At 43.5% G+C, this 11,845-nt stretch overlaps 1 protein-coding gene across 1 annotated transcript in view; it reads left to right on the top strand.

Moving 5' to 3' along the window:
• The first annotated feature begins 747 nt into the window (after positions 1 to 747).
• The window catches only part of ILDR1 (immunoglobulin like domain containing receptor 1), a 30,199-nt gene continuing 19,101 nt past the window's right edge, over positions 748 to 11,845 (top strand). The window contains exon 1 of the mRNA XM_049628271.1: positions 748 to 920. Within this exon, the coding sequence (XP_049484228.1) occupies positions 866 to 920 (55 nt within the window). The 5' untranslated portion in view covers positions 748 to 865. The remainder of the gene's footprint in view (positions 921 to 11,845) is intronic.

Raw genomic sequence — 11,845 nt, 5'->3', positions numbered from 1 at the left:
AGGACTGGATTATATCTTAGTTGGCCTGGTGCAAAGTGACCTAGAATCTTTGACTTTGGGGGGGCTGAGTCAGTGAGGGGCTGTGGAGCTGCACTTCATGAAGGATGGAAACTAATAAAAAGGAATACACCAACATTAACAATGCCTAACTATGGGTGGTGGGAGCAGGATTTTTTTCTTATTTCTAATAATTTATATTTTTCTAACTTTTCTGTAATAAGCATCTATGAGTTTTATATTTGTGGAAAATTAGACCTATTTGTCTAGTTTATACCATACACTTTAGTTTCTAGAAAACCTGAGCAAACATGTGCAAACGTCATATTAGTGTGTTTTCAGTGGGGAAAAAAAGTTTTCCAAACACGCATGAGGGAATGTAAATATAACGCAGGAAATGCACCTAGACAGTTATGTCCACATAAATTCTCCAAAGAGGGGTAAGAAAGTTGCTAGGGGTGAGATTTCCCAAGAACTTATGGGGGGTAAAATGGTAACGTTCTTTATAAGCGGGAAAGGTGTGGCAAGAGATGGGGTTCCAAGGAGAAGAACTACCTGGAGTCTTGCGGTGGAAGAGGCGAGGCGGTGGCAGGTAGGAGAGGTGGCCGCGGTCCTCCGGGACCGGGGGCGGAGCAGGAAAGGGCGGTGCGCGGGGCGGGAGGCGGGGCTGAGGGGCGCGCCCCAGGTGGGGATGAGCCGGACCTCACCTGCTCGGGGACCGAGGCCGGCCCTTCCGCCGCGCCGCGCCGGGCGAGGGGAAGGCGGAGGGATTCCTTGGAGAAGTGGTGCGTCCTGGGGTGAAAGCTGTGGAAGAGAGCTGACGTGCCCCCGGAGCCCCTGAGCAGAAAGGGGCCAGGGACCGGCTGGCATGGGCCCCGAGCTGCCTGCACCTTGGCTGCTCCTCTTCACCTGGCTCCCAGCAGGTGAGCCTTGGGAAAGTGGGTCTCACCCTGGGCGCAGAGAGACAGGAAGCCATTGTTGCCTGGCCTTGCAGAGCTGGCCTCGGGCAGGACAGGGCAGGGTAGTGGAGGCCGGAGCAGCGCTCTGGTAGCTCTTGGCACAGGCACCAGGAGGTGCGGGGAGTAGCTCGAGTTTCTGCCTGTGGGAACCTGTTGTTTTCCTCATGTATTGGCCTAGGCCCTTCTGAAACAGGTGCAACTAAGAAAGAAACCCAGAGCCCCTGGGCTTCCCTCCAGCAGTCTTTAGGTACTTCTTAGTCTTTAAAACTGAATCGATAAAGGTGGAAGCACCACTCTTTTGATTCCTATTTACTTTGCTTATTTTATAGGACTAAGCCATGTGGCTGTCTGCTAACCATGGTCAGTGTCCCTATTCTACTTTCTTTGTATCCACTCACTTTCCTAACTCTTCCCCCTTGCTCAGTATCTCCCCACCAGGCGCCCAACCACCCACCCTTTATCCTCCCTTCTCTTAACTTTCCTACCCTGTCTGCTTTGGAAAGCATGGTTTTTGTGTCTCAGTGTATCTCTTGGAAATATGGCAGGAGTGTCTATCTGCATGAGTAAAATCAGGTGAAAGGATAGCTGAATGACTGTGCAGGACTTTCAACCCTTTTCAAGTAGGATGTAGGTGTGACCTTGCAAACAAGAATGTATGAGTGCCCTTGGAAATTCTTCCCTGTTTCATTTCATTTTACCATCCCTTGTCCCCTTTTTAGGAATAACTGCCCTCTTATCTCAGTGGGAAGTCAGCTCAGTTTGCTCACAGACCAATTTGAGTCTTGTATTTTTCTGAAGGAGATGTAATTTGAAGTTATGGGCAGAGTTTCATTTTTACCAGCTTGATAGGACATGAAAATCACTTGGGTGTAACTAAATCTCATTCAGACAAGATTCTACAATAGCTTAAGCTTAATGCTGAGAATAAAAAGGAGGGAGAATTGCAAAAGGGTGAGAAAACTGGAAAATCAGTATCCCTAAGACCCTCTGGCTCACACCGTTTTCTGCAGGATCTATGTTCTATCAGTTGTCTGAAGCTAAGAAGGCTAGGTGTCCAACACATGATACACAAGGAAATGGACTAAACCTCACCTAAATTGAAGTGCTCCAAATTCCACCAGAGTAGTTACCAACTGGGACTGTGACAGCAAAATCATAAAAATCCCAGCTTCTCACAGTCCTCTATCCTGTGCGTTATGTGTTCAGCTCAAGTTCCATGGCAGCTAGGGATTTCTGAAGCTGCTTGAGCTACCTTTTCAAGAAAATAGAGGTCTACTCCCATCTCCCCCCTTTAGCACCCTATCCCCAGATTAGGACTTTGTAGCCAGCAGTCATCCAGGTCAATAGAATAAGAAAAGAAGCCTTACAGACAAAAATTTTATTAGGGTATAAACCCCAATCCTTAAATCATCAGCATAATGTTCTAAAAGCTGTTCTATTTTTATGAAGAATATTGAACACTGAAAAATTTTCAAATACAGCGACTATAACCAAAGGGTATATTCTTTATAGTAGGCAGATTGCTAAATGGACAGGGGCTTTAGAAAGTGGAGCTCCAAGTGTTCAGGAACCAGCCATGCAGTGTTAGTAGCCAGGATGCCGAGGTGGTAAAATTATACAGACTGCTGTGTTTGCCTGGCATTCTTTATTTTTTTTATTAAAAAAAAATTTTTTTTGGTCACATTTATTTACTTTTGAGACAGAGCATGAACGGGGGAGGGTCAGAGAGAGAGACACAGAATCTGAAACAGGCTCCAGGCTCTGAGCTGTCAGCACAGAGCCCGATGCGGGGCTCGAACTCACGAACCGTGAGATCATGACTTGAGCTGAAGTCGGACGCTTAACTGACTGAGCCACCCAGGCATTCTTTAAATGGAAGCCTACCTGCATGACCCATTTTAGAACTAGAGAAAGCTGAATTCACAAAAAGTCCTAAGTAACATCTAATCTCACTTTTCTTTTTTTTTTTTTCCTTTTTATTTTAGAGAGACAGAGAGAATGCAAGGGGGGGGGGGGGGAGAGGGGCACGGGGAGAGAGAGAGAGAGTGAGAGTGAGAGAGAGAGAGAGAGAGAGACAGACGATCTTAACCAGGCTCCATGCTCAGTGCAGAGCCTGATGCAGGGCTTGATCTCATGAACTGTGAGATCATGACCTGAGCCAAAATCAAGAGTCAGACACTCAACTGACTGAGCCACCCAGGTGCCCCAAACTTCAACTTTATTTCATAGGTGAGAAATTGAGATTTCAACTCTTCAGACTCCAACAGTTTGAGGGGAAATAGCTATTTTAGCAGATATTTTCCCCGAATATGTGTAGAAGGTATATATAAAAGAAAAAGCTTCATCCAGCTATTTAATGTGCATTTGGATTTTGCATCCACAATGTTTGTGTGACTCTGGTCAAGTTACTGAAAGCCTGCAGTAAACAGGGATGATTATAGTACATATCTCATAAGGTTTTTGTGAGGATTAAGTGAAATGAAGATTTTAAGGCACTTAATATAGTCGCTGAAACAAAGTGAGGGTTTAATGAATGTTAGCCACGGTGGTGAGGTGATGATACTCATGATTTAGATCCAAGTAGGATATTTTAGAGCTAACTTGAATGAAGCAATTTAAGTTTCCCCTCCTCCTCCTTCCCCTATAGCTAAGAAACTGCAGTTAATAGTCAGTGGACTATCAGGTTGGAATTCAGAATCTGCCTCTTACTAGCTGTGACTTTGGAGGAATTCAATTCCCTTCATCCAGAAAACAGGTGAAATTCCTGATAAGCCCCTCACAACCCCCACCCTCCAGTCCCCATAAGGCCAGCTCTTGTTGGATGGCTTAACATCAAGCACAGGGTCTACAAAATGGTCATCACTCAGGAAATACTGCCCCCACCTCTTCATTTTTACACGAAACTTCCTAAAATTCCTTAAGATCAAACAGAAATCAAACTACTTTTCTCAGTTCCGGTATCTACCAAAGAAGTGCTTTTCAAACTTTTTTTACAGCTCTCAGAAATACAGTTTATGTTGTGACATGGACACATGTATAAGATTTATAAAACAGAAACGAGCACACACACACACACAAACCCATTACTATGTTGGGTAAAAGAATAACAGATTGATATCACATATTATTTTAATAACATTTAAATAAGTAGAAAATAGTCTCCAAATTAACACTAAATAGAAAAATCCAGTAAGTTGATTTTCTCAAGGTCTGCTGCAGATTGCAATATGAGCTTTGGAAAATCCTAGAGTATGTTCATTTTGATCCAGCACGCTGTTCTCTTCTGTTTCTAAAGAAAAGTTAACCCAAGCTTCTAGTTAGCATCCAGGCTTCTGTAGTTGTTAAGTGTGGGCCATTAGTGAAATCATGTCAGATTTGGGTACTGGCAAGTCTAGTCAGTGTGGCCTGGGGCCCTGATGGAGCCTCTCAGGTCCCGGAGTCCTGGGAAGTTAACCCCAGTCCCTGTGCTCTGAGTTGTGGAGAGATCAGTTGTCATTGTTTTTGTTCATTTTTGTACTTTTTCAAAGTTTTTTTTTTCTTTAAAAAGAAATGTTTAGCACACAAGTGATACTTGCCCCTTAAAACAAAACATTAAGATAATCTAAAGTAGGTTCTGCAGCCTTTTGCATTATTGGCTGATAGTTCTGGTTACCTCCATTGAGCCTCAAAGTTTATGCCTGGAATGAAAGTTTAGTTTTCCACCCAAATTCTAAAAGAGTGTGTCTCATTTGGGCTTTTGTGAATTTTTTAAAGATTATAGAGTGGTGTTAACTTACAGATTCACTCAACTATCAACTTGTATTATCATTCTTTGTAAAATGAGCCGGCTGATTCTAAGACACAAGATTCTTAGCATATAGACCAGCAATTTTCCCTTGGTGATGGGGGTAAAGTGTGGGATCACACTGAAGGCTGAATGACATCTTGATTCACAATGTAGTGGATAGGAAAGCGGAGTTTCTCAGGCTGAGGAGAGTGTGGGTGGTGGTTGGGAGCTGTCCACTTGGCTCCTTCCTTACCTCCATGGGATCCCTGACGTACCTCCCCAGAATCCCAGGACTCTGCCAAACTCAAGTAGAACTCACTCCCAGTCTCTGTCTGTCTTCCTCTTTGGACCAGTTTTGCAGGTAAGGAAATCTGTGTTCAGGAAAGTCACAAGTGCCAGGTTGACATAGTAGACTTAGGACCAGAACCCTGGCATCCTCATTTTTAGTACATTGCTCTTTCCCCTGTTTCATACCATGGATTAAATTCGTTTTGTCTAATTGAATCCTAGTATGCAGAAGTAGAAATAGATTGTCTAACTAAATGCTACTTATTAAACATGTTGCCCCAACAACAATGCAGTGGAATGAGATGCTGACAATGTATCATCTGCCTGGGTTTCTTTCAGCCCAGTAGTGTGTTTCATTTTGTCCTTGGGGGAGAATTAAATTTGTGTTTAAAGAATTGGGAAGATTCAGGTCATGTCTCATATTTCCCTCATCTTTATTTCTGTATCTTTCAATCTGTGAATCTTAGGATAAGGTGGGGTCAGAAGAAAGCAGTTTTGACACTTTCTTCATTTCCCAAACCTTGTTCTATTTCTTAATCCCAGGCTTTGCCCCTTCTTTTCTATTCCAGGTGATAAACCTCACACTAGCCTATTTTAAGCACCTTAACCATCTTGCCTCTTTAGTGTCTACTTCCAACCAGCCTCTACTCAGACGATAGGTTAACCTACCTGGGTTCATCTTTTTCACCTTCATTTTATTCCTCCAAGAACCTCTATTAGATCCCCATAGCTTATAGAGTGGATTAAAGCTCTTTGTTTGGATTTCAGGGCTCACTCATTCTTGGCCTCACTCACTACTTTGGGCAGCCTTCTCCCGCTGATATGGGGATGCTCTTGTACCCCCTTTCCCAGCAATACACACCCTTCTTTGTTTTTTTGTCTGCCACCCTACAAATGGTTAACTTTATTTGTTTTCTATACTTTTAGAGCACTTAAAATTTGTTCCAAGCAGTTTAGCCTGTCTTGTATGAATTTGTTTTTAGTCAGCAAATGTTTAATGCATACCATGTATAAGGCACGCATTAATGTATAAGGCCAGCCATGTATAAGGCTGGCAAACACTAGCTGTGTGGTCCTGAACCAGTTACTTCATCTCCCTGAGGATTTTTCTCATTTATGAAATTGAGATAAAATAAGGCTTATCTCATGGGTGTTTTTACAAAGGTTAAATGAGATACTATATAATAAAGCACCCAAGACCATGGCTAACAACATAGCAAGTGCTCAGTATATATGTTTCCTCCCCTGTGTAGCCACATGCTTAGCACCACCCTGAGCCTCACACTGTTGAGTAGCAGATATCAGACCTTTGTTAAACATGTAATACATAGACCTAATTCCTACCCCCACCCCCGCCCCAGCCCCCTTCTCTTTGTCCTCCTTTCTCCTCTCCTAATTCTCTCAACCCCTTTTTGTTCACACTCATGGCCACTCCCTCTTCCCCTTGATTCCTTTTATATTTGCACTGTTATCTAAGGAAATGTAACAAGTACTGACGGCAAATATACTTGGGGAGATAGCTTGCTCAGACATAAACTCTGATAGGATTAAACCTGTGTACTTTTTGTTAACCTGCTTAGTGGATCATAGGTGCCTGGGTGCCTAAAAATCACTCAAGAATCAAGACCTTCCATCAAGTGTTGGCACTAGGTCAAGCCCCTTGCCTGGAAAGACCATGCTCCCCTGCTGCCTGCCACACCCGTCCAGGCAGGGCCCTTCATGTGTAAAGGAGAGGAAATGCCATTCAATCCCCTGAATACCTCTGTCCCTATGCTGTATGGATAATATGTTCTAGACACTGTAAAACATCTTGCCCAATCTGATATTACACAGGGAAGACATTGAATAAAGTAATATACAGAGATATGCATATGTTTGGAACATACATCATTTAGCTGTAAAGATAATTTTCTTTCATTGGTTTTCCTTTGACTTTAATATAGGATGTAGTCCCCACTGGCACCTGAGCGTAGTCTTAAAAAGTACTTCATGGTAGGAAACAGAATCCTCTACCATTTCCCTCCTTCCCACAAACTCCAATATATCATCTGAAGTTACCTTTCAATCCTTAGATGACAGGTTTCTCTCCCTTTTTCCCAGAGGAGACTAACTGAATGGGTTTGCCAGGGGACAAAGTGATGGAGCTTTAAGAGCTTTTAATGCCAGTTTACATTTGTATCATTTTAATGCTTTCAAAATGCTTTTACATGCTGTTGTCAGTTGACTTCAATCTCCAAAGTAGGCAAGATAAGTACAAATGAGACAAGTAACAGCTAATGTTTCTTCAGTGCCTGTTATGTCCCACCCTCTTTGCTAAATGCTGGACATTTATTATCTCATTTAATCCCTACTACAACATTATCAAGGAAGTACTATTATAATTCCGCATAAAGAGGCAATTGTAGTTTGGAAATAATTTGTTAGGTCTTTTAGCTGGTGGGAGAGTGGAGACAAAATCTGAACTCAGGAAGTCACTCTCCAGAATTAAAGTTTCAAAAGAAAATGATAGAGATATTTAGGAAATGAAGGGGATACCACAGGATGAAGGAAATTTAAAAATAGAAAAAATATATAAGAATTTGAGGGGCTCCTGGGTGGCTCAGTCAGTTGAGCATCTGCCTTTAGCTCAGGTCACGATCTCACGGTTTGTGGGTTTGAGCCCTGTGTCAGGCTCTGTGCTGATAGCTCAGAGCCTGGAGCCTGCTTCAGGTTCTGTGTCTCCCTCTCTGTGCCTCTCTTCTGCTCACCTTCTGTTTCTTTCTGTCTTTCAAAAATTAATAAAAATTAAAAATTAAAAAAAAAAAGAAAAGAAATATAAGAATTTGAAAACAATTTAAAGAGCAAAGATCCGGAGTGCCTAGGTGGCTTTTGATTTCGGCTCAGGTCATGATCTCAGGATAGTGAGATTGAGCCCTGCCTTGGGCTCTGTGTTGGGCATGAAGCTGCTTAAGATATTCTCTCTCTCTCTCTCTCTCTCTCTCTCTCTCTCTCTCTCTCTCTCTCTCCCTCTCTCCCCCCCCCCCCCCCCCCCCCCCCCCCCCCTGCTCTCTCCCTCTCAAAAAAAAAAAATAAAAAGCAAAGATCCAACATCGACATTTACCTTTTTGAATCTGTCCCTATTTTCAGCCCAGATTCTTCTATTCTTAGTCTCTTCTTGAAAACTTTACCTGCATAGTAGTGTGCATGACCAATGTGGTTAGTTTTACTGAGAAGTCTGAGGCTACAGAACAAGAAGGATGGGAAGTTTTTGCCTTTGAGATAGGCTGTCCTCCTCCCAATCTGGAAAATCCTCCTACTTTTTGAGTTTAACACCTGACTTCCACTTGGAAAGTCAAGCTTGCCTGCTTGGGAAAGATTAGGTTTGGGTGCCAGCAGAACCAAATCCTGAGGCTGAGAGGGCTTGGTTTATTATAGTCTCTGAAGCTTGGCCCACATATATGAGCAGAGGGATTCCCACCCTAGAGGGTTTTGTGAAGATAAGAGGCAATGTGTGTGCATCACCTGGCACACAATAGATCCTAAGATTCACAGCAACAGCTGAGAAAAGGGGAGGGAGGGTTGGTGGTTGCTCAGTACCTTTTGTCCTGGGACTCTTACTCTCTTTGTGGAGGAGGGCAAGGGGTATAGGTCCAAGAGTGCATATGCTATGGGGCTGGAAGAACCCTGGAGAGAGTGGGAGTGAGCTCAGTTCAGTCAAAATTGTGGGAACCTGATCTATTTCAAGGGCTTGAAATTCACATAAGGGATGAAATCTGAGAGAGGATGAAGGAGTAAATACCCAGCCAGCAAAGCCAGTGCTGACGTTGGTAAAGGTGAGTCATGTCACCTCAGGTATGTTTTGGCCATAATAAAGGCATTCATGGAAGGGTGCTGAATGGGAATCTGGCAATAAAGGTGATCACCCTTGTCCCCATTCTTCTCCCTCAGAGTGTCAGATTCAGCAATCTTCAAAGCTACCTGAAAGTAACTTCTAGCTCCAAATTCCTTTCTCTGACTCCCAGCAAACCTCCCTCCCTCCAAATGTTCCACCTCTATACAAATAATATTCACTACAGTCCTCTGAAGAAATTGCTATTTATGTCACATTACCATTCAGGAAAATAAAGAACATGCAGGTTATCAGTCAATCACAGTATCAGAGTGATTGCTGCCAATTATAGCCTGGCTCCACACTCCACAATTATTTGCAGGCTAGTGAGTACCGAACATCTTCCTTTATTTAAAGAATAACCAGGCAGAGTGGCCAGAGTACTGCTCAGGGGTGGAATCTTGACTCTGACCTTATTAGAAAGTGAAGCGACTACAGACAGGCCACTCACCTTTTCCAGTCTCAGATTTGCGGTGTATGAAGGGGCACTGCTCATCTCCTCCCAGGGATCATTTTTAATGTGTAAAAGAAAATATTTGAAAGTACTGTGTGGACATAGGATTTTGTTTAGACCACAAATAGGTGTTTTTATTTCCATTCCAATCCGTGTATCTGCTGAGCAAAATAAGCTGGTGTTGACAGTGCCATCCTGGACATTGTCAAAAGCTTACCTGTAGCGACTTCTCTTCAGTTAAAGCTGTGTTGGGGGAAAGTTCCAAGGTCTATGTCAGGTCAGTTCTGGAAAAAAACAAGGAGGGTGGTGAGGGTAGAGAAGCAAAACTAACAAAGCAGATTACAAAGCAATCCATGTTAGGCTTGAGACACTGGTCACTGGCTCTTCCATTTCTGATTGGACTAATTTCCAGGAATTAGTCCAGGAATAGCTGGTAGAAGACAGCAGCTGTTTTTCTCCCAAACTACTCAAGGCTCATTTTTGAAATGATGATCTTTATAGCTGGACAAGGAAGTCATCAGTCTTACCAAAGACACCACTTTTGCCCTATTACTCTACAGAAAAGTCTCCAGTGATTATCCATTAACTAGAAATACATGCTTCAGTGTGATTTAGACTCCACCCCCACACGCTACCACCAGCCCCACCTTATTTATCCCTCTGCTTCCCATAAAGCCAGAATACTAGCCAGTTTGGTTCCCTCCAAGCCCGTAAATAACTGCTCCTTTCTGATAAGGGCTTTTGCTCACTCTCTTCTTCTGCCTTGAAGCCATGAGTTTCTCTGCCTTCTTCCTATTTTTCACGTGTGATCTTAATCCTACCTGAGTCTTAAGGTCCAGCTTATATTTTTCTTCCATGAAGTCTTGCCCAGGTACAGGTCTCCCCTGCAGATCCTCTTTACAGCAGGTCTGTCACAGGCACATACTCATTTCAGCCCAGCCCTAGAGACAGTTTAGGTCATTTCTGGGGGCAAGGGCCTATCCTGAGCAGCACTCTGCTCTTTCTCTGTGGATGTGAGAAAAGTGGGTGCATGTGCCCGTCACAAGCCACCACTTACTATTTCACGAGGGCTGTGTCCAGCAGGTGAGGAAGGACTCAGAACCACATGGCTCTGGCCTTTGAGCCAGGCTCACCCAGCTGTTTTGTAAGGGGTGAGAGTGGCGCTAAATGTTTGTGGGAGTAAAACAGTCACCTTGAAGCCATTCCACCTGAGAACTCTCCTGGAGAGAACCCCAACTTGAACCCCTTTCTCTCTGGCCTTCATGATAAAGGAAAAGAGGGAAAGAGACTCAGATTCAGACTCCGACTCCGACACTAACACAGCAGCATATGTGCCAGGCGCCATGCCAAGTGCCAGAAGAGAATGATCTCACTGCGTTCTTTCAAGGACCCGATGAGGTTAGGACTACTATAATCTCCAGCCACAGCTGAGAAAACACAAACTCAGAGTAAAAAAAAACTTGTATAATGTCCAAATAAATAGCGAAGTGTTATTTGAACCCAGTTGTCTCAGAGTACAAGGCCTGTTTGTTTTGTTTTTAGTTTAGTCGACACCAGTGGTTCTCAGAGTATGATGCCCAGAGCAGTAGTATCAGCGTCTCCTGGAAACTTGTTAGAAATGTAAGTTCTTGGGCCCCACCCAAGTCCTGCTGAATCAGAAACTCCTACTGACAGTGATCTGGGCTGTTACAAGTCCTGGTGGTGCATGTTCAAGTTTGAATACTACTATTCTGAGCTAAACCTCCCACAAGAAGATCCCTTATAACTTGGCCTAGAAACCATATTGACATAGGAACATTCTAAGATGTTGGTTATGTGTGGACCCCTCACCACGCCAGAGTCCACCTGACTTTCTGTGCCACCTGGTTCCTCATCAAGGCAGACCTGGAGCTGCAAGTATATTTGTAGCTTTGGAGGCTGGGGAGAAGGAGTTTTAAAAAGGAGAAAAGAAAAAAACCTTAATTTCTTCAAGTTTTCTTGATAAAATTTGTCACAATCTGATCGTTTTTATTTATGTTGTCATGCTTATGTCTACAACCTGTACTGCCAGTTTCTACTGTTGATGTATTCTTGGTCATTCATTCCATTATTTATTCAACAAACATCTGTTGGGTGCCAAGGAGGTGACAGTGCAGGATGAGGTGCTCGTGCTTAAATGATGAGTCAGAGACAAACTCAGCCTGCTCAGAGCCTGCACTTAACTGGCCATCACCAAGGCATGTGAAAAGTGTTGCCTGGGGGTAGAAAGAGGCACTTTAGGAAAACACACAGGGCCCCTCTCCCAGGTTTGCAGTCAGGGAAGGCTTCTTCTTCTTCTTCTTTTTTTTTTTTTAACACTTATTTTTGAGAGAGAGAGAAAGAGAGAGAGAGAGACAGAGCATGAGCAGGGGAGGGGCAGAGAGAGAGAGAGAGGGAGACACAGAATCCTTCCTTGGGGAAGTGGGGAAACATTTTAAGAAAAGTGACATGAGAAAATGTATGCATGTATTAGCAGGCTCAGACCAGTACCTATA

The sequence above is a fragment of the Panthera uncia genome, chromosome C2, assembly GCF_023721935.1.
Source record: "Panthera uncia isolate 11264 chromosome C2, Puncia_PCG_1.0, whole genome shotgun sequence".
In the NCBI taxonomy this organism is placed as follows: domain Eukaryota; kingdom Metazoa; phylum Chordata; class Mammalia; order Carnivora; family Felidae; genus Panthera; species Panthera uncia.
The sequence above is the reverse complement of the archived record's forward strand: the minus strand, read 5'-3'. Positions and strand labels throughout refer to the sequence as shown.